This window comes from Labrus mixtus, chromosome 17 (genome assembly GCF_963584025.1).
Source record: "Labrus mixtus chromosome 17, fLabMix1.1, whole genome shotgun sequence".
Classification (NCBI taxonomy): Eukaryota; Metazoa; Chordata; class Actinopteri; order Labriformes; family Labridae; genus Labrus; species Labrus mixtus.
In genome coordinates this window covers 948,105-976,027 of record NC_083628.1, presented here as the reverse complement: position 1 = coordinate 976,027, position 27,923 = coordinate 948,105, and the positions used below count along the sequence as shown (strand labels likewise).

At 43.2% G+C, this 27,923-nt stretch overlaps 1 protein-coding gene across 1 annotated transcript in view; it reads left to right on the top strand.

Annotated features, from left to right (window-relative positions):
• Window positions 1-27,923, top strand: part of grk3 (G protein-coupled receptor kinase 3) — a 66,365-nt gene that overhangs the window by 12,384 nt on the left and 26,058 nt on the right. Inside the window, exon 2 of the mRNA XM_061062024.1 lies at window positions 5,379-5,455. Coding sequence (XP_060918007.1) covers window positions 5,379-5,455 — 77 coding nt within the window. The remainder of the gene's footprint in view (window positions 1-5,378; window positions 5,456-27,923) is intronic.

The following is a 27,923-nucleotide window of genomic DNA, read 5'->3' as shown; positions in this document are numbered from 1 at the left end:
GTTCAGGCTGAAGCAGATGTAATGAAGGCAGACTTATGTAACTGCAGCCGAGAGGAAGGTGCACAGTGTGTTTCTTACGGACCTCGTGTGTGTGTGTGTGTGTGTGTGTGTGTGTGTGTGTGTGTGTGTGTGTGTGTGTGTGTGTGTGTGTGTGTGTGTGTGTGTGTGTGTGTGTGTGTGTGTGTGTGTGTGTGTGTGTGTGTGTGTGTGTGTGTGTGTGTGTGTGTGTGTGTGTGTGTGTGTGTGTGTGTGTGTGTGTGTGTGTGTGTGTGTGTGTGTGTGTGTGTGTGTGTGTGTGTGTGTGTGTGTGTGTGTGAGAGTGAGAATGTGTGTGTGAGAGTGAGAATGTGTGTGTGTGTGTGTGTGAGAGTGAGAATGTGTGTGTGTGTGTGTGTGAGAGTGAGAATGTGTGTGTGTGTGTGTGAGAGTGAGAATGTGTGTGTGTGTGTGTGTGTGTTTACAGCTGGTACCAGAACAGGACAGTGTCACGACTCCTCGTTTCCCTCAGACAGAAATAAACCGAGTCGCTCAAGGACGCTTCAGAATCTGTTTCTATTTCCTAACCTGCCCCCCCTGCAGTCACCTAATGACCAGCGACGCTCCCGACATGCTCGCAGATTTAACACATCGCCGCTCTGCCGTCCCCGTAGCTCGCCATCTGTTTACGCCGACAACTTCCAGAGACGTGTTTCAGTTCACTGACTTGTTTTTCTATCAGTACAGCTGCACACTCACATGGTGCCAAAGGTTCTTATTAAGAGATTTATAATGCAGAAAAGAGTTTCTCTCCATGAAGAAGATCTGCTGTCGCGTTCAAAACGACGGGCTTTGATTTACTTAATTTAAAAGCACAGCATTTGTGCACTAAAATATTAAATATGTATTTGTACATTGGTGTGTGTGGGAAGGTAGGAGGGTCTTCTTTCTGCCTTTTCGTCCTCTAATAATCAGTCCCCTGATAGATATAAGATTTGTTAAAGTCTGTGTATCTTGAAGGGTCCACATTCGAGTTGACATTATTTCCCGTCATGCTCCTGATGGAAATTAACTTCAGGATTAACGACAAGTCATCATAACACCAAACAAACAAGAAACCTGCAGAGCTCCACCACGGCTTAGAAAGTCAGTTTGTGTAACCGTGACTTGAGTCAGACTAGCCCACAGCCATGGGACACATGATGAAGAGATATTTGATATAGAGATCTATATATATATATATATATATATATATAGGCCTAGGTTTTGAATCCGGCCTGCGGCTCCTCTTCTGCATGTTGACGATTGTCTCAACTTATTTTTTCCCAAATAATCCTCAAGTGTTTTTGGTGTTCCCGATCGAGTCAGGGCCTCACAGATCTGGGATCATAAATATCAAACATGTTTGAGATCTACGATTCCAGATCCGGCTTTCCCCCCGACTGAATACCCGCAGCAGCCAATGAGAGCGAGCAGACACAACTGAACCCCGAGCCGAGTGAGATACTGAAGAAGAAGAGCAGCTGGTGTAACTATGGCAACAACATGAATGTCTGTATAATGTCTCATGAAGACAAACCGCACAGCCAGCTGACCACGTCCATCGTCCTCCATGTTTGTAGTTCTGTGAGGTCTAGTATCTGTGAGATCGTGACTCGTGGTCTGAATCGTCTCGTGTGTGCGCTCAGAGGATTATAATGTTAAAAACCGTCCTCATCAGCCACACACAAAAACCAACTCACAGAATTCAACAACATATACTCCACAATTCTCACCACCATTTTGATGCTGGTGAGTTGATGCCACAGCAGAACCAGGCAGCTAAACGAGGAGGAGAGAGGGAATCAGCACAACAATTTTAATATAGTTTACAAACAGTCTGTATTTGCCAATCATCCTGTTAGCACCCATACAACACTGGTACAACCCTGCCTCTCTTCTCTGCTCTTTACATTACTTGCTGCTATTTTTCATACCAACTTTAATCATCACTTGTCACTTTATCTTGTCATTCTCTGCAAATACTGTCTCAATTCCCTGCATAATTAACTTCATTGTTCATTTTGTACTTGTATATACCCCCTTATTTTTATTTATCTTATCTCTTCTGTTTAATGTGTATTTTGAGCTTTCTTGTCTGTGCTGCTGCAACGCCCGAATCAATAAAGTATTATCCTATCCTAGCACCCAGACAAAGTCAAAAACAAAAATAAAAACAAACAAATAACACCAAAAATCATCACCCTGTGTACAACCTACCCCACCAGTTTTATTTTAAATAATTGTGCTACTATACTGTCCCCATGTTTTTCTTTGTCCTGTTTGCTCATTCACTTATTTTGTCCCTCTTTCTAATTCATTCATTTTATTTACTGACCCTTTTCCTTTTGTTTTGTTTGTTTGTTTTTGTCTAAATCTGCTTGCAAAACACTTATTGTGTGGGTGTGTGTATGCACGGTTTGGTGAATAGAAGTAAAAAAAAAAAAAAAAAAAAAAAAAAACTGTCCTCATGTCTGTGATCTTGCATGGGATTTTTCTTTTTGTTACTAAAAACAAGCGATGACCACATATCTGGGGCCTAGGACTTCTACACATCCTGGTGTTGTGACGACCCTCCGTGGTGGAAGCAGTGATAGTGTCGTCGTTGAAGGATTAGTTTACATGTAAATGACCCATTTGAGCATGCATTCATCTCTTTATGATTCAGGGAAAGTGAGGGTTTTTCCCCCCCACATAACAGAAGATGAATGCCAGCATTTGTTCCACATTCATCCACTTTGTGACAGCCCACCACATTCCCAGCGTCATGGCAATCCCCTGTAGATAATATTGCCTTATTTATCACTGTGTGCCAGCAGTCACTCTGTCACTCAAAGTGCATTGTCACAGCAGGAGCCTCTTTGTTTTGTGCTGCGCTCCGGTCATCTGCTCCCGTAAGCTAATGTTGATGTGTGAAGCTGCTGTTGTTGCTATCTCAGGTCTTCTTTGTTGAAACGCACAACAGAGGCCGGTGATTACAGAAGGCAACTGGGACATTGTTTTTAGATAGACATGTTGCTGTGAAGGCTTAAAAAATGTTTATCATCCTCTGTTGTTTTGCAGATTTAATAGAAAACATATTTCATCATGTTCCTCTAACTCTAACATGTGTCTCTAGTCCGTCTACAAACCCCCCAATGATGAGAAAAGTCCATCCTCTCCGTCTTTTCCCTGCTCCACTTTTCAGAAAATGTGTGCTCAAACAGGCCGTTTGGAGATTTTCCCTTCATGACATCACAAAGGGCAGTAGCCCCTCCCCCAGGTGGGTGACACTCCCACAGCTAGGTGTTTGTTCTGCCCTCTGAGTCTGCCTTCTCAACGTAAACAATAGGACATGGAGCGAGAAAGCACCGAGTACACCCAAGCCCTTCCAGAGAGGGGGCGTGGTCAGACACAGCTCATTTACATATTTAAAGGTACAGACACAGAAACAGCCTGTTCTGAGCAGGGCTGAAATAGAGGGGTTTATAGACATGATCAAATACAGGATCAGAGTGGATTCAGAACAATAAACTTCACACACATGTTGAAGAGGAGCTCTGAGACTTATTTACACTGAAGAAGAGGAGGAGGATATGTCACCTTTAAAATTTCTGAGTGAAATTCAGCTGTGTGGGTTCACATACGAAGCTCACCCTGAAAATGTCAGTATGTTTTCAGGAGTTTTGTGCAGCTGTGACAGAAGTTACAAAAACAGGATCTTTTTGTGGACTTGCTCTCGTTGGCTGCAGCCATTACATATAATTTTTAAATATCTAAATAATAATGGCAATACTCACCCTTTAATCCACCCATGTTTTCAACACCCACAGCTCTGTGTCTGTTCACACTTTGGTCTGTTTGCTACAGACATCCTCGCTCACAAACCTCAAACACCATACTTAATGTATCAGAACCATTTTTAGCCCTTCTTTGGCTTTTGTGCTTAATAAGGCTTGACCTTTTCAATAAATATGAGCAGCTGTCATGTTTGGTGTCAGAGGTGTTGAGGTTTCATACAAATAACCAGAGTCAGCTGCTGATGATTCAGAGACACACAAACAGGCGTCCTCTAAAAGAGGAAGTGTTTACTTCCTAGCTTCTTGTTCCTGCTGCCGCCGCTGCAGCTGAAATATTGCATCCATTGATCATTCCCACTCTCCCATAAAATCTGCCCGCACTGGCCCAGGAAACACTCACACAACCAGCCAGGCCTGCTGGGATCCTCTCCGAGGAGTTTGGGCGTAAAGTAGTGGCGGCGTTTGCCTCGTGACTTGGCAAGTTGTAGTTTTAATGCCGGTTGCTGTGCCTCCATGTTTTTATTGGCTCCAGGAGATCTATGACCTGCAATAACAAGAGCAGCTCGTCTTTCAAAGAGGGAAGAAGGTTAGCTTTGTTTTTATTGGTGTCAACGCTGTAGACAAACAGACACACCCTTATTATTCTGAACTTTTGAGAAACTTGAGTACAAAGATGTCATACAACGCTACACGAATATTTACTCTCCTGCAGTGTAAAAAATGCAAATATTTGAATACAATACGAGACATTTGTTCAAAATGTGTCACATAGAAGTACATACTAACACCTGGACGTACATGCTAACACCTGGACGAACAGGTGAAGCCCTGCATTATATCAGCTGTTGTGACACTCTTGCTGATCATGAACCCGGGTATTCTGACGTGCAGCCTCAGACTCAGCTGTTCTGTTAATGACTTATGCAGAAGTGTAAATTTGAAGAGCTCCATTTCAGCTCAAGGTCAGTTAGTTTAAGAGCAAACATCCTCAGAGCGCCCTGCAGTCACACTCATGCTTTGTTCAGGAAATTCTTCAGTATTTTTTAACCTTTTCTTTGGACGCCATCCTGGAAGCTAAAGGTTATTTTTGACTGGGCTGTTTGTCTTCATTGGAACAAAAAAAAAAAATCACACTAACTGAGCACGAGAACGAGCTGGGAGAAAAGAGCGAACGCTATCAGAAAGGGGAATACAGTAGAAAATATGAGCCAGTCAGAAGGAGCATGTGGGTCACCCTGCACACGCTCAGTAAGGTGTTTGCAGGTGAAGCCCATGCCGCTGTTCTCCTGAGCATGCAGAGTGCTGCTGTGGTGTTAATGGGCCCGTGGAGGGGGTGCTAATTGATTCATTCTCCCTGCTCTCGTTCTCATTAACACCCGTTCCCAGGGTAGCATGTTTCTCTCCAGGTGCCCCCCCCCCCCCCCAGCCTCCTGTGTGTCCCTTGGTCCCTGCAGCTTGACTGTCAGGAGACAGGCTGCAGGGAGAGTCCCAAACCCCGGGCAGGGATCACACACAGGGTGGATGGAGGAGATGTGGTTATTGATTGAGGATATTAATCCATTTCTCCCTCTTCTCTGTCCACAGTATTCGCAGTGTGATGCAGAAGTACCTCGAGGAGAGAGACGAACTGACGTTTGACAAAATATTCAACCAGAAAATCGGTAAGTAAAGACATCTTAACGACATTAAAGGAGAAAATACAGTCAGAGGAGTCAAATGTCTTCCTTGAACTGGCGACCCTCTGGTTCCCAACAGTCCCTACCCACTGAGCTCCTGCTGTCCTGATTGTTGATGAACATAATCAGTGCTGTTTGTGATGTTGCGGTCATGAAGGTGCATGATTCAGCATTTTATACTCGTTTATTGGTCTCACAGATAGGGCTGGGCGATATGGACCAAAACTCATATCTCGATATTGATTAGCTGAATGGCGATACTCAATATATATCGATGTCTTTTATTAACAGTGAAAACACATGGAAAAATAAACTACCTGTTTGTGAAGTTAAAAAGTAATATTATAAAATAAAAACGTTGCTTAAATACAATAAAAGAGAGAGAGAGAGGAGGAGCAGGGTTAAGAGGGACAGACAGTCAAAAGGTGACCTGGCACCTCTGTAACGTTATTTTAATGCAACATAAACTATATCCATATTAACGATATTGTCTTTCCCTATATCTTGTTTGAAAATATATCGATATATCTTAAAAACTCTATATATTTCCCAGCCCTACTCACAGGTATAAAGGATGTAGCTTACTTTTTAAATTAAAGAGACTGATTATTATTATTTTTTAAGATTTATTTTTTGGGGTTTTTGTGCCTTTAATTAAGTGATAGGACAGTGGATAGAGTTGGAAATCAGGGAAAGAGAGAGAGAGGGCAATGACATGCAGGAAAGGAGCCACAGGTGGGATTTGAACCTGGGCCGCCCGCTTAGAGGACCATAGGCTCCATACATGGGGCGCGCCACCAGTCCCCCAAAGAGACTGTTTTTTTAAGTGCGTCTAATACACCAGACTTTACGGTTATTTATCCTCTGACTTCTCCTCATGAGCCACTCTCAGGCTGAGTTTGTGGTTTTGAATCTGGCTGCTACAACGAGGACTATAGCATCCGTACATAAGCACTAGGCTAGGCGGCGCCCTGTGACAGATACTTTTAATCTACATCCTCTGTTGTTCCTCTCCTCTGACAGCTAACGGATCTTTTTCATGTTGTGCTGCTCTCAGCTTGTTCCAGATGTTTTGTGTTCATTACTGTGTGCAGCAGCAGTGAAGTAATGTGCACCTTCATGTGTAGATATGAGATCCTGCACGTCGATTGTTGTCGGTCAGAGGTGAGCTGTTATCTGCCTCTCTGGGATTCTTCCATTACTGCTTCCTCCCCTCTGATATCCTCACTCGCAGCGCTGAGTGGACAAATTAGATCCTCCGCAAACTCATCACCTTTTTCCTCGTGTGTACACCTTCACCACTCGAGATAATCCGCTTAAGTCTTGACACACTTTAAAAACTTTTTGCTAAACCGCAGAGCTCATATTGAATAAAAACGCCTCCTCTCAGATTGTTCTGGAGCACAAAGTGTTCCATGATTGAGATAAAAATCGATGCATTTTATGGATGACAAAGTCCGTATTGACTTCACTTTATCGGTCCGATTCTTCATCGATTCCCTCATTGATTCATGATCAATGTTTTTGTGTTGAGAGGGGAAAAACATTCTCGTTTTAAAGGTCAAAGTATGCACGTGTGTTTTTATTGATTAATGGAAGGAAGCTAAGCAAACGCAGCAGATTAAGTGTTGAACTTTGACTCTGAGTGGTTTCATCATGTTGACAAGAATACTACACTTCGGCTATGGATGTCGACGTGTCTTAGTGGCAATTAGATGAGCGTTAGAAAATGAAGAAGAATGGAGACGAGGAGCTGATGTTTGAAATGATTTAATGAACTTGTCGTCATGGAGCTGAAGCTGCATTCAAACGTCCTCTGAGGAAAAGTTTCAGTGCATGTGGAGGTTGTTTTCATGCTGAGACGATGTGTTTGTCTCGAGTCTTCGGTGGACTCATAGAGCAGGAGAGAGAGAGAAGAATATCATGAGTAATATTTCTAAAAACAAAAGCACGTCACATGTCAGTCAGTCTCTGCTCTCTATCAAACCCTCAGCTGTAACATCCAGACCATCTGTTCCCCTAAATCCACTTTCTCTGTGATCATCATCTTCTCTGTTACCTGGGCAACAAGTCTGTGATCCCAGGACAATCAATCACTTTTAAAAAAACGTCCAGACAGATCTTACCTCTAATCTTTTTCTTGTAAAGTTAACTTTCTGCAGACGGGTTTCCTCCACACCGCCATCAGTCATTTTTGTTCTTAATAATAATAATTATAATAATAACTTTATTTCTATAGCACCTTTTAAAAACACAGGTTTACAAAGTGCTTTGACAAACAGCAAAAACAAGAACAAACTAAACCAAACACAGAAGAACAGAAACAACAGCAAGAACATAACAAATACAAAATAATTAAATACAATTCAACAGAAAAGAACCCAAAGTGCACGATACACAACAGACATATATAACCCGACCATCACAAGAACCATCACAAGAACCATCATAAGAACCATCATAAGAACCATCATAAGAACCATCACAAGAACCATCACAAGAACCATCACAAGAACCATCACAAGAACCATCATAAGAACCATTATAAGAACCATTATAAGAACCATCATAAGAACCATTATAAGAACCATCACAAGAACCATTATAAGAACCATCACAAGAACCATCATAAGAACATCATAAGAACCATCATAAGAACCATCATAAGTACCATCACAAGAACCATCACAAGAACCATCATAAGAACATCATAAGAACCATCACAAGAACCATCACAAGAACCATCATAAGAACCATCATAAGAACCATCACAAGAACCATCATAAGAACCATCATAAGAACCATCACAAGAACCATCATAAGAACCATCACAAGAACCATCACAAGAACCATCACAAGAACCATCACAAGAACCATCACAAGAACCATCATAAGAACCATTATAAGAACCATCATAAGAACCATTATAAGAACCATCACAAGAACCATTATAAGAACCATCACAAGAACCATCATAAGAACATCATAAGAACCATCATAAGAACCATCATAAGTACCATCACAAGAACCATCACAAGAACCATCATAAGAACATCATAAGAACCATCATAAGAACCATCACAAGAACCATCACAAGAACCATCACAAGAACCATCATAAGTACCATCACAAGAACCATCATAAGAACATCATAAGAACCATCACAAGAACCATCACAAGAACCATCACAAGAACCATCACAAGAACATCATAAGAACCATCACAAGAACCATCACAAGAACCATCACAAGAACCATCATAAGTACCATCACAAGAACCATCATAAGAACCATCATAAGAACCATCATAAGAACATCACAAGAACCATCATAAGAACCATCACAAGAACCATCACAAGAACCATCACAAGAACCATCATAAGAACATCATAAGAACCATCATAAGAACCATCACAAGAACCATCATAAGAACATCACAAGAACCATCACAAGAACCATCACAAGAACATCACAAGAACCATCACAAGAACCATCATAAGAACCATCACAAGAACCATCATAAGAACCATCATAAGAACCATCATAAGAACATCACAAGAACCATCACAAGAACCATCACAAGAACCATCACAAGAACCATCACAAGAACCATCATAAGAACCATCATAAGAACCATCACAAGAACCATTATAAGAACCATCATAAGAACCATCACAAGAACCATCATAAGAACATCACAAGAACCATCACAAGAACCATCACAAGAACCATCATAAGAACCATTATAAGAACCATCATAAGAACCATTATAAGAACCATCATAAGAACCATCACAAGAACCATCACAAGAACATCACAAGAACCATCATAAGAACCATCACAAGAACCATCATAAGAACCATCATAAGAACCATCATAAGAACATCACAAGAACCATCACAAGAACCATCACAAGAACCATTATAAGAACCATCACAAGAACCATCACAAGAACCATTATAAGAACCATCACAAGAACCATCACAAGAACCATCACAAGAACCATCACAAGAACATCACAAGAACCATCACAAGAACCATCACAAGAACATCACAAGAACCATCACAAGAACCATCATAAGAACCATCACAAGAACCATCATAAGAACCATCATAAGAACCATCATAAGAACATCACAAGAACCATCACAAGAACCATCACAAGAACCATCACAAGAACCATCACAAGAACCATTATAAGAACCATCACAAGAACCATTATAAGAACCATCACAAGAACCATCACAAGAACCATCACAAGAACCATCATAAGAACCATCATAAGAACCATCATAAGAACCATCATAAGAACCATCACAAGAACCATCACAAGAACCATCACAAGAACCATCACAAGAACCATTATAAGAACCATCACAAGAACCATTATAAGAACCATCACAAGAACCATCACAAGAACCATCACAAGAACCATCATAAGAACCATCATAAGAACCATCACAAGAACCATCATAAGAACCATCATAAGAACCATCACAAGAACCATCACAAGAACCATCATAAGAACCATCACAAGAACCATCATAAGAACCATCACAAGAACCATCATAAGAACCATCACAAGAACCATCACAAGAACCATCATAAGAACCATCACAAGAACCATCATAAGAACCATCAGAAGAACCATCATAAGAACCATCACAAGAACCATAATAAGAACCATCATAAGAACCCAACAACACGAGCTGAGACCAAGAGGAGCAAAGATTTAAAAAGATGTAAGAAACTAAAAGAGCTCAAAGCAAATCAAAAGAGAACAACAATAAGTGTTAGCGTGCAGCTGCGTCCATGCATCAGTTCTTCTCTGTTAAATAAAAAGTATACATCAGATATCATAAACCTCTTGAAGATGTTTTCCCCTCCAGTCTGTCACAGTGCTGAATGTTTTAACTTATCTAAAGTACTACTTGATTTTGAATTGATATCTTTCATCGCGTCTTGATGCAGACTTCATTTTGTATTCGTGAGCTGGTTCTTGTTTGTGTTCAGCGTTGTTGACGCAGCGGTTGATTCAGAGAGCCGCATGCTTCCTGCTTCCTCCTGCCCCCGCTGTCTGCAGCCCTACCTGCCTCTGCGCCGGCTCCTCAGAGTGTTTCCTCTTCTCGCAGACGGGCGCTGTGCCGCTGGTTGTGGACGTACCAGGGGACCACCGCCGCCCTGCAGGCTTCTTCTTGATTTACTTACTGTTCTGGGCCTCAGCCCCCCTGTGAGAACAGACTGCGTTAATTCTGCCTGCTTCTCTTTACCTCTGTCGCACGTGTTGCTCTCCTTCTGTACAGGAGCTGTTGTCTGTTCGACCCCCCCCAAAGTCACAGTTTAGTCTTCTACCAGCAGCTGTTGCATGTTTAAAAACTGCTGGTCCACACTCGGACAAATACTTACGGCGATTTGTGCTTTTAAAAGTCCAAATATAACAGAAATATACAGAAAGAGGCCTCTGCCCTCAGTCGCTCACATGTGAAGGTTGTTGTTTGATTTCAGTGTAAACCGAGTCTCTTTTGGTTTTCTGGACTGCAGCCCGGACAAAAGAGAGTTTTCTGATAATGTCCCCTCGGCCTCTGGGGAACTGTGAATGTCACCGTTTTCTGACATTTAATAGAACAAAAGGTTAGTTCATTAATTTAGGGAAACAGACCAATAGAGGATGAAAATATTTATCAGTTTCAGGCCCGAGAGACGAAGTCATTGCTTTACTTTTTTATTTCTGTTGACGATGTTTGGACAGAGTTTCAGGAACTGTAAGTAATATTTGTCTTTGTATCAATGCTGCGTGTAGTGTAACAGAATCTCAATGTGAACTAAAGAGAGGAGAAGAACATACTGGAGAACAGGAAACATGCAGCAGCAGGTTGATTAGAGCACGGAGATGGTAGAGGTGGCGTGCAGACAGTCTATGGTCGTGCAGCGATCACAGGGAATAAAGGTCACCACCCCCTCCCACTGGCTCCTCCCACTGGCTCCAGGTGAATTCTCCTGATTATATCCTGCTGTGTTCTCACATCAGCTCACTGACTTTCTGCAGACTAAATACGAGGAGGCTGGAGGAGAAACTCTGAGTGAAGAGAGAAACATTCAGATGTTTGTGATCACATGACGTTCAGACTGAAAATATCTGGAGTGTTTCAGGAGTTTTTCTGTTGTGTGAAAGCATTTATTTTTCTTGCATATCAGAGCTTTCACAGCTAATGACTTGTTGCAGCGGGGAGAGATTTGAACATCACACAGAGTAACCACACCCTCTGCAGCAGATCTACCTGAGACTGACTCTGTGTTCACCTCTCTACTGTACACTCCAGTTGAGTTTCATTAGAGACACTTTCTTCTTCAGTTTGTTTTGAACCAAACATGAACCGGCCATGATTCCCTCCACACAATGAAGTCTTTCAGCAGAGCTGCACAAATCACACATTGTTATAAAACAGAAAAGGTTAGTCAAACAAAATCAACATTTCACCTCTGCCTCACTGAAGTCCTCCTTTAAAAAAAATACCAACATTTTCTCACAACGTTTTGGATTCATTAATTTAAATGAGAAATGGTAGCTGCTCCTTAGCAGCTGCTTGCAGGCTGCTGTAGCTCCAAACACTTCCTGCACTCGGCTGGTGTCTGAGTTTTAAAAACATGACTACGTTTGAGGTGCGACGGATCGTTACCAACGAAAACTAAAGACAATATTCTTATAATTATAATTCTTGAGGCTGAAAGCGCCCCGGTTAAAGCTGGATAACGCCACACTTGTATTCTCTTTTTGGAGGTTTCTGTCATGTATCACCACTGACCTCAGCTGCTGTAACTAGAAAAGAAACCCAAATGCTCGTTTCGGCTTCTCAAAGCTCGCCGTCTTCAGGTGAACCTTGTAAACTAATCCATTTAGTATTTACCTGAATGCTCAGCAGGCATCCCCACCAACACTCCAGAGGAACCTACAAGACATGAGAGCTCAGGAGCTCCCAGGAAAATATGTGGTCAACTAAGATTTACAGATGGTGACATGCAGCGATATGATGCACAGAGAGAGAGAGAGAGATCACTGCTCTTGTCTCTGCTGGTCATTAGTCCAGCTCTCAGATCTCATTAGTGAGACTGGTAGAAAACACTTGTTAGGAGGCCGCTCGATGTGCCTCTGCCTCTGGGACGTTTACATTCCAGGTAATCAACAGGCCGCCGTCCCTGCTTCACTCCTGTGATATAATAGTCGCTTTGGTCTCCGCTCATGTGGATCTCTTTGTTGCTGTGAGCTGACTGCTTTCTTCTTCTTCTTTTTTTTTTTTTTTTTTTTTTTGCATATGAGCAACATTTCCTCATGCCTTTGTGAAGTCAAAAATAGTTGCTTCAGCATTGATGCACGTTTCAGTGTCATCCCCGTCATCGTCATTAATGCAGAAGCTGCAGGGAGGAAGTATTCTGATTTAAAGGAGCAGTATGTAACTCTGATACCTAGTGTTTAAAATGAGTACTGCAGTCTAAATTCTAAACATCATAGAGAGCTGTCCCCCCCCCCCCCCCCCCCCCCCCCCCCCCCCTCCTCTCTAGAGTCCATGCTCACACAGGTCACCATGTGGTGGACTCTGAAGCTTCAGTGTTTATCCAGCTCTGCATGGGTCTGTAAACCTTTCTGTGTTCTAGCCTCTCTCCATTTTTCAAAAGCATCTCCAATATTGATCCTAGTTTGAGCACGTTTCTGGCTGTGAGTCTGTGAGCCCTCCACATTTGAATGGTAAATGTAAGTCTTTGCATGTCACAGATCGTAGCTGCTTAACCATGAAGCAGTTACAGCAATTCAACCCGTGACCAGGAGGCCTGTAAACACAGTGCTTTACACACAGATGAAGATACAAAACAACTTTCATCCTCTCTGAAGGTGAAGTAACTGTGACACGGAGTTTAAAAGTTTATTTCTTTAACTCTTCATTGTCAGTTTGATCTGTGCGGTCTCAACAGCATCATGCTTTCATAATCACGCTCGTCCTTCAGCCGCTGTTTGGATCTGGACTGAAGTGTGAGACCCTGACAAACCTTCCTCACACAGCTGCTCGTCTTTGTCGGCTAAAAAAAGGTTTTAAAATGTCTTTTACCTGGTGTCCTTTCATATCCCAGCCCATCCTCGGTTTTCATGGCTTCAGCGTCTTGTTTTCAAACTGTGACGGTCACTTTCTGGGTTATCGATGATCAACGCTGGAGACTTCTGTGCCCTACAACACGAGCCTGCATTCAAGATGTGTTCAGACCAACAGAGAAGCAAACCTTCCCCTCGTGTCACTTCCTTTAGTTTGCCCACAAGATCTTTTGTGTTAGTTTGCATAAATAAAACGCACGCCTCGGAGTATTTGTCACTTTCGGATTCTTCAAAAACCAGATAACCCACTGGCGCACACCAGTTCATTTCCCAGGTTTCAGGTTCTGAAATCCGGCTCGAAGCCAAAAGAAAAATGTTTAACTGTGTTTTAACTTCCTTAAACTCTCTGAACGGAGGCAGAAATAAAATGACATCATGCTGTAGATTTATTAAAGTTTGAATTTTTTAAGATTATTTATCTGCTGGATGAGATGAGAAAACAACCTTTCAATTGTTCTTGTTCTTTCAAATTGATCATTTCTGGTTCAATTTAAGGACTTAAGTAAAATCTTCAGATGAGTTTATTTTTCAAGTTGGGAAAAAAGAAACTCATGCAAATCTGGCATGATGCTAATTAGCATCCATTATAATCTAAGAACTCCAGATATTGTAAACACCAGTTATCAGGGAAGTGATTCTTCCAGATTTGTCCAGAATAACAGATTTTCTGACTCTAAATGTTGACTCGTAAGACTTTAATAATCTACGATTGTGTTTCCCACAAATTATATTCATAACTTGTTGACAGCCGCCGAAGTTTGCAGAACTATCGTCGCTGACAGAGATCGATAAACTAGCGAATAAGTGGCTATCGCTCTATACTGCTCGTACACGTCCCGACTTCAGTTTGTCCGCCCTGCAGCTAGTCAGAGAGGGAGGCACGACCGATGTTACTTTCCTCCTCAGATATAATAATATAAAGAGATTATGGTTCAATGCCTCATTAGCTATGAATTTTCTAATCCTTCCAACCAGCTGGGAATATCTGGGTATCTCACGATTTGATTCAGAATTTATTTATCACTTCAAAACCATTCTGGATTCAAAGTCTGTTTATGAATGAATACTTCAGGATCTCCTCCAGTTCTCTGTGAGACTGGCTGAATTTGTTGCTGCTCCATTTGGTGTTCTACTGAGTTAAAGAGCTAGCCTTAGCTCTTAGCAGGGAGGGACTGATTAGCCCCAACAAAAAAAAAAAAAGATTTTTGAAGTTATAAATCGATTGAAAATCTCTCAAGATAAGAATCTCGATTTTTACATCAATCTAATTTTTTTCCCCACCTCTACTTCCAACCAGACGTCCTTCTCCCCAGCAACGTTTTCCAGCTCCTCCTGGGGGATCCCGGTTTGGGCATTCCCAGGCCAGACGGGAGATATAATCCCTCCAGCGAGCTCTGGGTGTACCCCAGGGTCTCCTCCCAGTTTGAGTGTTCCCTGAAAACCTCCAAAGGGAGGCGTCCAGGAGGAACTCCAACATTTGGCAAAGTAACATTGGAGAGAAAACCTTCCTTTAAGAGGCACCTGGAACAGAACCAGACTCATGTTGAACAGCCGTCTGTTGGGCTTGGAGTTTGTTGTTTGTAATGCATGAAACATTTTAGTCTTAAAAAAGTAGCTACTTAAATCGTAGCTACACGGGTCCGGGTCTGAGTCCCTGGATGAGTGCAGATAAACGCCTGATGTTCAAACTGGTGTGAGCAGACATTTCTGCTCTCTCACTTCATCCCTTTCAGTCGAGTCTGTCTACTTTGGCTCGAGGATTTGAACATTGGTACTGATCAACAGTTGTTGGAGCTCGTCTGTGAGTTTGCTTTTTGATTTTTCGTCCTCTCAACGTGCTTCGTCCTTGAGCTTGTTGACTGTCATGACAACCGAGGACGAATCGCAGACTTGGCTCTTCACTGCTGCTGGAATGTTTTTTCATCCTGAGGCGGAGAGCTGCAGCGTGAACCAGTCCGTTTGTTATGTAGAGACTGAATTCAACAACAATAAAACGACAGAAACCAGTTAGTGAGAATAAGAGAAGAGGAGCAGTTTGAGCGTCTTTAAGAGTTAAACACACCCAGTTGTTTGTTTCATTTTAATCGTCCTTCACCGTCTTTGGCGCTCCATGAACTCTGAAGTCCTGAGGGGGGTGAGAGTCTGCGTCCTATTTTTATTTGACGGGCACTGAGGAGACCCACCTGCCCTTCACAGCAGCTGGGCGGGGCACTTGGTCCCTGTGAGAGCCTGAGAACGAGAAGAGTCCACAGACAAGAGACAGTCACGGTCAGCACGATGAGCATTATGTAACAGACGTTCTGTGCATGTTACAAACAGCAGGCACAGTGCACACTACTTCACCTTGAATACATATAGACCGTGTTAATGATGTGGGCAGATGTTCTCCAGAACAAGCTATGTTTTAGGTTTTTATAGTTTTGTAATGTGTCAAATTAAGAGGTTAAATTCCCTCTTTGTTGAGGTCACATAATGAAAAATAAAAAATCCTCTTCTCCATGTTCCTCTAACATGTGTCTCTTGTCCGTCTACAAACCCCCCAATGATGAGAAAAGTCCTTTCTCTCCATCTTCTGTCTGCTCCACTTTTCAGAAAATGTGTGCTCAAACAGGCCGTTTGGAGATTTTCCCTTCATGACATCACAAAGGGCAGTAGCCCCTCCCCCAGGTGGGTGACACTCCCACAGCTAGGTGTTTGTTCTGCCCTCTGAGTCTGCCTTCTCACCGTAAACAATAGGACATGGAGCGAGAAAGCACCGAGTACACCCAAGCCCTTCCACAGAGGGGGCGTGGTCAGACACAGCTCATTTACATATTTAAAGGTACAGACACAGAAACAGCCTGTTCTGAGCAGGGCTGAAATAGAGGGGTTTATAGACATGATCAAATACAGGATCAGAGTGGATGTAGAACAAGAAACTTCACACACAAGTTGAAGAGGAGCTTGTAGAAACAAACCCAGATCTAATAGGACTCTGTAACTTCTTTTGTGTTTTGGACTCATGTAGCTGCTGCCTCGTGCTACAAAGTGAAGTTCATCCATCAGTTGGAACTGTTAGGGGTCCTGTTACGTTTGAAGCATTTCAGGTGTGAGTTGTTCAGCCGCTGTGAAGGCAGTGGGATTCGGTGTGTTCAGGTGGCATTGTGTTTTAAACTACAGCGAATAAGCCATCATGTTTTGAGTCAGAGACGCACCGGAGGTCAAAGCTTTGTAGCAGACGAGTGATGAAATATGATTCATAAAAACTAAATTAGTTAATAATGGAACGCTCCCCGTGTGACCATAGTGAAATATGAAGCTGTGAACTAAAGGAGGCCCCCGAGGAGGAGGAGGAGGAATCCTAGAGAGGATCATTGGCAAGATTATTGGAACCGTCGCCATGTTTAATTTGGATTTCATCATCATCACCACCTCACTGCTCCTCCTCTGCTTTCAGATACTTCTTCTCCTTCTTCATCTCTGTTTCTTCACCTCCTTTCTTCTCCTCCTCAGTCTCCCTCTTCTCCTTTTTTCCTATCTATTTCTTTTCCTTCTCCTCCTCCTTTCTTTCCTCCTTCCTCTCTTTTCTCCTCCTCCTTCTTTGTCTCCTTTTCCTCCTCCTTTCTTTCCTCCTTCCTCTCTTTTCTCCTCCTCCTTCTCCTTCTTTGTCTCCTTTTCCTTCTCCTTTCTTTCCTCCTTCCTCTCTTTTCTCCTCCTCCTTCTCCTTCTTTGTCTCCTTTTCCTTCTCCTTTCTTTCCTCCTTCCTCTCTTTTCTCCTCCTCCTTCTCCTTTGTCTCCTTTTCCTTCTCCTTTCTTTCCTCCTTCCTCTCTTTTCTCCTCCTTCTCCTTCTTTGTCTCCATTTTCTTTTCCTCCTCCTTGTTCTTCTTTGCCTTCTCCTCAGTCTCCCACTTCTCCTTTTTTTCCTGTTCTCTTCCTTTTTCTCTTCTCTACTTCTTTTCCTTCGTCTCCTCCTCCTTCTCCTTTCTTTCCTCCTCCTTCTCTATCTTCTTATTTATCCTTATATCCACCCGTTCCTTCCCCTTTTTTCTCTCTCTCTCTTTCTCTCCCTTGTTTCTGTCACTCTTGGCATCCTCTCTCTCCATCTGTCAGACTTCTGGAATGGATGATGGAGAGTTGCGCGTTGCTTAGCAACTGCGGTTGCCATGGGAACCCGCTCCAGAACTGCTGCATTTGCTCGTCGACGGGGAGAAATGAAATTGATTAAAGGAGGAATAAAATAGGTGATGAGAATTGGAGAGAGAAGAGAGAGGATGATGAGGATAAAAAAAAACAAAGAGGCAGCTAATAAACAGACGGAGAGACGAGACTTTCTCTTCTTTTACTTTTTTTTACCCAGAATGCAACGTTTCTCCCCGAGGCCAGGATGCGTATGTCAACAGACTGTCCACGCCTCCAGTCCTTCTCACGTCTGTCCTTTTATTCATCCATCATGATTCACACAATCTGTAAGAATCTGACTCCTGCCGCTCGGACTCGACGCGAGAATGAAGAAATAAAGCACTTTAATGTTTTCAACACAGTAAACAAAGACCGCAGTCTTCTCATGAGCACTTACAGATCCCGAGTGGAGTAATAATTCAACATCATCATGATAAAGACGACCACTTATAACTCCTTATAAAGCACAAACCTCTCGTAGTTTCAGGTTTTATGAGCAACTCAACGAGAGACAAAGAGGAGAGGACGCATTCAAGGACACCACCAGCTCGTCTCACACAGATTTCCTGCAATCATCTATTTTAGAAAAGGAAGTGTTCTACCTTTTTTTTTTACATTTTATATAGAAAGTGTCCTGATTATTGTCCCAGTACTGTTGACCAATCAGGTATCGGCAGGTCTTCACACAGAGATTAAAGGCAGGGTTGGTCATTTGAAAAACTAGCATGATTTTGAAAGTAGCATTCTCTCAGTGCTCCGTTTAAAGCCACGCCCCCTCACTTTGAGTGTCAGCTCTGACAGAGGTAGAGAGCGAGCAGGGAGACAGGGAGGCGTCTGATTGGTTCATCAGATTGGTACCTCGTGGCAGACATTGGTTGAAGTTATTAATGTCTGTCAGGACCTAAAGACAATTTCCACCAGAATCTGAAAAAGTGAATCTGGAGGAAAATGACCGACCCTGCCCTTTAAGTCATCTCTGTGCTGCCAGCTTAAAAGTGGAAAACGTGGCCCCCTCGTGTCATCTTTGTGCAAAACAACCCCCCCCCCCCCCGCCCCCCGGTGTAACAAAACGGCTTTTTCATACTTTTCACTAAAGTGTGACAACAGGAAACAAAAACCGATCACACTCTGCTGTTACGTTTAGTTGTTTTTGCTGTTTGAGACGCTGGTGTCCGTTCTTATTCTCCTCCTCTCTACACGCTGCAGAGACAGATGTCAGCCTTTCGCTTTGTTGCCCAATTTCCATTTTCCCTCGGACCCCTCCCCGCCCTTCTTATTAGACTCTCACAGCAAGCATGTGTATGTGTGGTCTTTAAACTCGCCATGTGTCTCTCTCAGTGTGCCTGAGCGGGTTAACCCGACCTTTTGTCTTTCACTTTAAAAAATATGAAAACTCGCTCGTTAAAAGAGGAATTCCTGTGTTTTTGCTCTTGGATGTATTTTTTGCACATTTTGGAACTCACATTGGAAAAATAAAAAAGTAGAGAAAGTTTTGGGAGTCTCTCCAGTGGATAGCTCCGTCCGGCATGTGCAAGCAGGCCGTAAAAAGCTGCAGTCAAAGCTGTTGTTTTTTGTCCCTCACAGGCTCCAGGTGTTATTCCAAGTGTCTGATACCATAGAGAAAGGATCCCTGCAGAGAGGGAGCTGTTTGTGACAGAGTGCATTCCTTTTTTGAAACCAGAATCAGCCATCACACCTCTGTCTTAAAAAAAACCACCACACTCCAATGACAGGAACGTTTGACCTTGTGTGTGTCAGACTTTCATTAATCTGAATATTTAGGTTTTAAATTCTGGGTTTGAATGCACATGCAGTTTGGATCAGACTCAATATTTGTGTGTAACACATTAACACAAATAAACCTTTGGATCAAGGCAGGATACCGCTCGTAACTCTTCTATTTTTTGAGGTGAAATGACTGTTTTCATCAGTGGAGTCTGGTGTGTTTGAAGAGAGTGATGTAACAGCTGTTTCTGTTTTTTTTTTTTGAAGTCCTCTTCCTCTGTAACCAAAAAGGTCTCTCTCTGTGGGGATCCGTTCTGTAATGTTGTCACACACTTAGAGTAACAACCCGAGTCTTTGAGTGAATAATGTTGCCCTGGAAGATTATGTTGTAAACATTAAATCACCACGATTGGCAGTTTATGTTCACAAATATAGTTGGGGCTGCATGCAGCAGCTCGGCTGTGATTGGATGTGCAGGTGGATGTAGATTTATGAGGCGAAGCTGCCAGCAGGCCTGCAGCAGCTCTTAGGGCGCTATGCAATCCTTTTCATGTTTGCCGTTTATTTCCAGTTTCATGTGACTGAATTCTGTAATTTAAGAAGATTTACAATCTGTCACCAGAAACTGACGGAGCTTTTCCATGTTTTCCCCTCTAATTACTGATTCTGCTTAAAAGTCTTTAAAGGAGCAGTATGTAACTCTGACACCTAGTGTTTAAAATGTGTACTGCAGTCTAAATTCAAAACATTATAGAGAGCTGTCTCCCCCCCCCCCCTCCTCCTCTCTAGAGTGGATGCTCACTCAGGTCACCATGTGGTGGACTCTGAAGCTTCAGTGTTTATCCAGCTCTGCATGGGTCTGTAAACCTTTCTGTGTTCTAACCTCTCTCCATTTTTCAAAAGCATCTCCAATATTGATCCTAGTTTGAGCACGTTTCTGCTCGTGGAGCTTATTAGAAACATGCAGAGGCTTTTTAGGTCGGGTACAATCACTTCTATCTGAACCACTTCTCTTGCCCGCTTCCATCGCTGCAACACCTGTTGACCTGATAACTGCTCTCATATCTGGCAAACCGAGGGGCGTCCAAAACGGCCGTGTGGGGGGGGGTCGTCTTAAACTCGCCTACCTTCTCTGGTCCAAACAAATCCAGAGCATTCAGGAGCAGAATCTAAAGTTAGAAGGAGGACATACTGGCTGCTGCATTGTTGTCAGAGAAGCCAGCACTTCAACATAGCATGTTTCCTTAATGTCTGATCATATAGTAAGATACCTTTATCATCTCACTCTCTACACATCTCACTGACTGGACCTTTAACAAACCCACATCTTCCTTCTGTCGATGTTTTTGTTTGAGTATGAGTTTGATGAGCCCTTGCCTACACGCTGTCTCTCTCTGTTTGTGATGAGTTTTTGATCGCAGGTGGTCAGAACACACATTCTTATGTTGACAAAACTTACAGAAAAGTTGCTCTCCTACTCCTAACCTCTGTTTGCATGCTGACTTTGTTATTTATTTAATGCATGTTGTTGCATTAGCTCAGCAAAGTGCAGCGTGTTCACACGTCAGGACTGCAGTGTTGATAACTCCACTGACTGCTGCCGCCTCTGTAAACAGTCACTCCAGGACGAGACATCCGCCCTGCTCTGCAATTTATTTAGTTTTTTTCAGTTTTAAACAAACAGTCTGTAGTGATAAAGGCAGCATCAGCTGTCGTGTTCTGTGAGACCCAGTTAAAGGGGTGTCAGCGACAGAACGGCCTCCATTCATGGGGCGCTCAAACTAACTGGTAGACCATCTGTGCCCCCATTATGGTTACTTTGACATACTATTTGATGCTCCACACGTGCTTAAAGAAAACTGAAGTGGTCCCACTGTTGTCCTTTGCTAATGGTTTCTGAAATTTAGACAAAGTCACCTCCTCTGCTTTCAGAGACATTTTCATTTCTTCAAAAGTTTCAATCCTAACAATCAATTAAAACGGAGATTGTGTCCACAGTGTAACATTTTGTAGTCATGGTTAAAGACAGAGTCAGCAGCTTTTCTCCTTCAAAATAAAATAGACTTCTCCTAAAGTAAAGACAGAGTCAGCAGCTTTTCTCCTTCAAAATAAAATAGACTTCTCCTAAAGTAAAGACAGAGTCAGCAGCTTTCTCCTTCAAAATAAAATAGACTTCTCCTAAAGTAAAGACAGAGTCAGCAGCTTTCTCCTTCAAAATAAAATAGACTTCTCCTAAAGTAAAGACAGAGTCAGCAGCTTTCTCCTTCAAAATAAAATACAGACTTCTCCTAAAGTGAAGCTGCTCCATTGTCCCTTCTGGGCCTCCATACACAGGGTTTTTCCTGGCTCAGAATGGGCCTTTGGGGGGGTGACTATACGCCCTGTAGTAAACGTTCGACCATCGTATTACATTATAGTCTGTGAGTCTGTATTACCTTATTTGACAGGAATCTGTGCATTTCCTGTTATTTCTGACCATTTTATAAATAATATTATCATTATGCTTAAGTTACTGAAACCACAATTAAATCTGGTAAAGAGTTTTTTTATTGCAACAGGGGAGGGGAGGGATTTTGAGGGAGAAGGGTGTAATGAGATTGGGAGAGGCGAGGTCACATCCTGCCAGTGCATTTCACCCTCTTCCTATGATGGCTGCTCTTTTCCTTTAAATTGTGTTTAAGTACATTTATTTGAGTTAAGGTATTATGTCAAATAATCACAGATTTAAGTCACAGATAATTTGGATCATTTGATCAAATCAGTAACTTGAGAAATAATAAAAATATATTTGCTGGCTATAAGGCAGCGCTGTTTGACAGTCTGTGTGGAGAAATTCAGAGACCACAGCTGGCTGACGTTACGATCGTTAAATTATTGATTGTTGGTAAAAGCAGACACGATGGAAGTGAACGGAGAAAAGTTGAACGTTCCTGACTCGGTCCATACGGATCGCGGATCAACCGTGTTCTGTTGCACTACATGTAAACAGGTGCGCGCGGTGGTCGGCGTTCCGGTGTGTGTGTGTGCGTTTGCAGCCATGTATGTTGGTGTGTCTCGTCTCGGCGTGCCCCCGCGATGACCCGTCCCAAGTAGCCGCAGCTACATCATACACGGTTTAGTTTAGTTTTAACATGACTGTTGGGATAAATATTTGCCGCCACGAAGAGCATTACTCTTCACTCGCCAAACGGAAAATCAACCCTCATTTAGCGCTTCAGGGTGTCAGCGGAGCGTCATGAACCAGTCAAAAGAAACGAACAGTCAACCAGCTGGCTATCCAGCGCGAGCCACAGGCGTAAATGGATGAGAGGGGAGATGACTACAAGAAGTCAGAGACGTCGTATTTAAGTTTATGTTCTGCTTGTTCAACAGTCATTTGATGTATTGATATTTTAAACATATATATTCAGAGAGTATTTGATTTGCAATTTGAATCGTCTTGTTTTTCTTTCTCGTGATTTTCCTTTGGCGCTGGGTAAAACCTCTTTGGGGGGCGCCAAAGAATTCTCTATGCAGGAAAAACCCTGCATACATGTGTGGTGGTGACTGTGTCTGCAGAGACTCTGTCCTCTCACTGGATTTTACTGTTCTGCTTTGTGACGGTTGACTCGGGACGTTTCTGGGCGGAGCTGGTGTGTTTCCTCCAGCCAATGACAGCGCAGCAGGTGAGTTTAGGAGTGGGGTGAATATGACGGATGTGGACGTCATATTCACCACCATATAATAATAAAAGAATAATAGTAAAATATAATCAGAGTGAGGAGAAACACCAAGCGGATAAAGCTCGTTCTAAAACGAGGGTGAACCTTGTGTTGTCTTTTACCCGTGGACGTGGAGTTGGTCTACTTCCTGTTGGACAGGCAGGTGACAAACACCAGCGGTTAGCTTGTGCTAGCGTGCTTTAGCTTGCAGTGTAGCTACAAGCAGTAAAATGTACACACTACTTCCTGCAGGGGGTGGGGCTTCTGGGTGCAGAAGGAGGAGGGGCCCAGTTTGAATGTTGTGTTTACAAGCTGCAGTGAAAAATGCTGCTGACTCAGTAAAACAGTTAAACCAACGTAGACCTTTTCATTAATCCTTAAAGACGCAGCGAGCTCCTAACAGGTGTGATTTCTGAACACGAGTAGAACACCTCAGATCCTCAGAGCTTAATGTGCAGCGAGGACACGTCGAGTCAGAGCTGAGAGACGATAAATAACAAGAGAGGGAAAATGAGAGAATCAAACACAGAAAAGCACGAACAGAACATTTAAGAAGATTTATGAAACTGTGTTGTGTCTGAATACCCACTTTATGAAATTACAGCTCACAACAAACGGCCTGGACGTCACGTCAGCATTTAGCATTTCAGTGGCTAATATTAGCTGCTTTTTAGCCCGCACTCACACTCTGTAATCACCGTCAGACAGCAGAGAGCGGCAAGACTCAGAGAATACTTAACTGTGTTTGCTCGTCCTGATGCTGCTCTTGAATGAATATCTGACACACACACACACACACACACACACCCTGCTCAGTGTTGGCTCTCCTCCACCAGTAAAGGTCAGTGTATGTTTAATTCAACACACACCCCCCCTCCCCTGTCTCAAATGACCCCCTCCATAAAACACTTTTTTTTTTTCCTCTTCTTTTCCATAAAATGAGTTGAAGTAAAATAATTTTATTTCCTCGACATGACCAGCAGCGTGTTTGGCGTCCGTCCCACCCCTCACACGTCAGGGCGGTCGGAGGAATCTGAGGACGTTTAAAAATAAACTTCAACTTCATGATTCAGATTCTGATCAGAAGAGACGGGACCCCCCCCCCCCTGAATACTGATGAGGTATCACATATTTGTTCCTGGCTGATTTTGAGGCTACATATTGGGAAGCGATAAGGCGGTGAGAGTATGTGCACTACTGGAAGATAACGCCGATGAGACAGACAGGGAGTGACACGTGTGACCTTGATGAGGACCTGAGATACGTCTGATGGTGCAGGTGATACAGTCCTCACTCCTCTGAAGATTTTGGACTCTTTAAGTTTCCAGCTGTTTCGATTCTTCTTGTCAGTTCTGGAGTTTTGCTCCTGAAATCCTCCTGATCGGGTTGTTCACACACGCACCTCACAGCGGGAGAACCATCACAGTTTCTCTCTCTTTATATTTTCAGCGGTATCTTCGTTTGCTTATCACATCTCTGACTGAGGTTCAAGACAAAAACCACAGAAGAAGACAAAAAGTTTCCCTCCAAGAATTTAATCTAGAAAGTCGATAAAGATGCAGCTTCAAATTCACAATATATCATGACTCTCTGGTTCTGGTTCTGGTTCTGTACACTCGCCACGCCCCCACCTGTGGCCGAGCTCGTGCTGATGATGAAAGAGGACGTGCGGCGGCGGTGACGGCAGCACGGTATTTTTAGAAAGTTCAGGTGATCTCACTAATGAGACGAAGCTCAGAGGAACTTGTGTCTGATTTGAGCCGTGTGTGTGTGTGTGAGTGTGTGTGAGTGTGTGTGAGTGTGTGAGTCAGTGTGTGTGTGTGTCTGCTCGGGAAGAGGCCATTTGTTGAATTAGCTGGGCAGTGTTGAAGTGTTCAGCGATTAAGGTTAATCCTTGAGTCTTGATGATGTAAGAACGTCGTTTTACCTCCGTCCCTCCTAATACCGCCGTGGCACGTTTAGTCCTCCCTGTTGAAAACCTGTGTGTGTGTGTGTGTGTGTGTGTGTGTGTGTGTGTGTGTGTGTGTGTGTGTGTGTGTGTGTGTGTGTGTGTGTGTGTGTGTGTGTGTGTGTGTGTGTGTGTGTGTGTGTGTGTGTGTGTGTGTGTGTGTGTGTGTGTGTGTGTGTGTGTGTGTGTGTGTGTGTGTGTGTGTGTGTGTGTGTGTGTGTGTGTGTGTGTGTGTGTGTGTGTGTGTGTGTGTGTGTGTGTGTGTGTGTGTGTGTGTGTAGCACCCATGAGTCGGTCTGTGTGGAGTGAGTGAGCACGTTGTCTTTGTGAGTGGCGGCGGGGGGGAAATGATGCATCACGTCTGCAGCCGAGATAAAGAGCGAGAGGAAGACGTGAGGACGGACGATAGGAGGCACGAGGAGCGAGTCGTAAACAGTGACACAGCGAGGAGGCTCACTGTCTGTTTGTGCTGCAGACGATTTCTGTCACTGAAACCTCACACACACACACACACACACACACACACACACACACACGCCGTGCTGAGACAGGTGGTAGTGCAGGTCGCCCCCTGATGACACACACACACACACACACACACCAAACACCAGGATTTTAATCATTAAATCAAATCTGCTTCTTTAGTTTACTGGATGTAACCTTTTGGTATAAAACACGTCGATCCATCATCACACAAACACATATTCATCAATCAATCAGAGAGTCACAACGACGTCTTATCGTTACAGTCTGTAATCAGCTGATCGACCTCGACCATCATGTGACCATAACCACCTCAGAGACTCGTTTGTGTTCCTCTGGATGGAAGTGATCTCTTCATGAAACTTGTTTAACCGTCCTGAGCTAAAGAAGTGAACTTAAATATGACACAAAGAAAAAGCTGGAAATGTCATTTTCTGATCCTGATGCTCTTTTATTAAATAACATCAACAAACGAGATGGAAGAGATCCATTTGTGATTCTTCTTTTTAATAACGTTTAGTAGACGGACATTTAAGGGACATTTTAAAATCATTTTAAAATCAGACGTCTCTGTCCCGTCTCCACATAGAGACCCAAATCAACCTCTCTGTGTCTCATAAAGAAACAGACGTTACAGCACTACATTGCCCTGCTGCCTTAAAGGCTTTATATGTGATTTTTTGATCCAGCAGATGTCGCCCTTGAGCACCAGCATGAAACCAAAACAACTCGCGCTGCATTGTTGTGTTAGCATGCTAATGCTAGCGATCTTTATTCTGCTCGTATCTTCACACTGCATGTAAATTTACCTGAAATGAGCGTGATCTAGAAACACAGTTAAGCAGTGAGTACAGTATGTTATTCTTCTTTTCTCTAGTCCCTCAATTAAACAACTTTTATTTGCGAGGGGAGGAGTCAGCCGGCCGTCCTGGCGATGTAAACAAAGTGAAGATAGGACTCTGAAAACTCTGAAAACATCACAGACAGTGGGACTCGGGTGTTACACCCATTGTAGACAGTCATGACTCACAGAGTTATTTTCAGAGGAGATACTTAATTTCTATTATATTTAAGTTTTTTTTTAAATCTCATGTAAAGTCTTTAAGTTTGCAACAACTTTCTCTAAACATTCGATCCTTTTAGCGAGGAGTCGCTCGTTTCTCTTCAGGGCCGTCGACTTGAGAATGAGTTTTAATCATGTGGTTACACCGCTTCCTCCCACGTGCAGGCGTTATTCTGAGACACGATGAGACTTTCTGCAGCTCTGTTTTTTTACACGTTGTCTGTGAGTGTTTCTGTCTGACGCTCCTCCCTCACCGCGGCGTGCTCCAGCTCAGTCAGAGGAAGGTTAGAGTGACCGCCTCGCCCCGTGATCTTTTGTCAGGAATCTTGTTAGCCGTCTATTTGTGCTAATACCTGATGCTAATCATGTAAAGCCACAGAGAGGAGTCCACGCAAACGGTGAGTGTCACGGAGGCTGAGGAGGAGCGTGTGGCGGTGGCGGTCTCGTCTCCTGATGTCAGACTTTGTTTTGTCCTCATGAAGTCGTCCTGTAGTTTGATAGAGCTGCAGACTCTACTGTACACCTCCTCTCTGTCTCCACACACACACAGCCCACAGCCAAAGAGAGGCAATTACCATGGCAACAGCGGGCTCATCGATGCAGGCAACATGGCGGCCCCTCCCCTTCCTCAGACATTGTTTGGATGAGTGTGGATTTGACTGCACGTCGTGAGATTATTATCCTCTGTTGGTGCGTTTGAGAGTGACACAGCGTGTCATTTTCAGCAAATAACGCCTGGTGCCGTCGTCTGTAATTATGGGCAGTGTGTGTGTGTGTGTGTGTGTGTGTGTGTGTGTGTGTGTGTGTGTGTGTGTGTGTGTGTGTGTGTGTGTGTGTGTGTGTGTGTGTGTGTGTGTGTGTGTGTGTGTGTGTGTGTGTGTGTGTGTGTGTGTGTGTGTGTGTGTGTGTGTGTGTGTGTGTGTGTGTGTCTCTCTCTCTCTCTCTCTCTCTCTCTCTCTCTCTCTCTCTCTCTCTCTCTCTCTCTCTCTCTCTCTCTCTCTCTCTCTCTCTCTCTCTCTCTCTCTCTCTCTCTCTCTCTCTCTCTCTCTCTCTCTCTCTCTCTGTGTGTGTGTGTGTCTCTCTGTGTGCGTGTGTGTGTGATTCATTCACTTCTCCATATTCCTATTATTTCTTATTTTTCTTCATCATTTTCAAGGACAGCAAACTGTTTTGTGCAGCACAGTGAGACCTGAGTTGTCAACATTTTGAGACCTTTTTGTTGTAGAACCATTTCA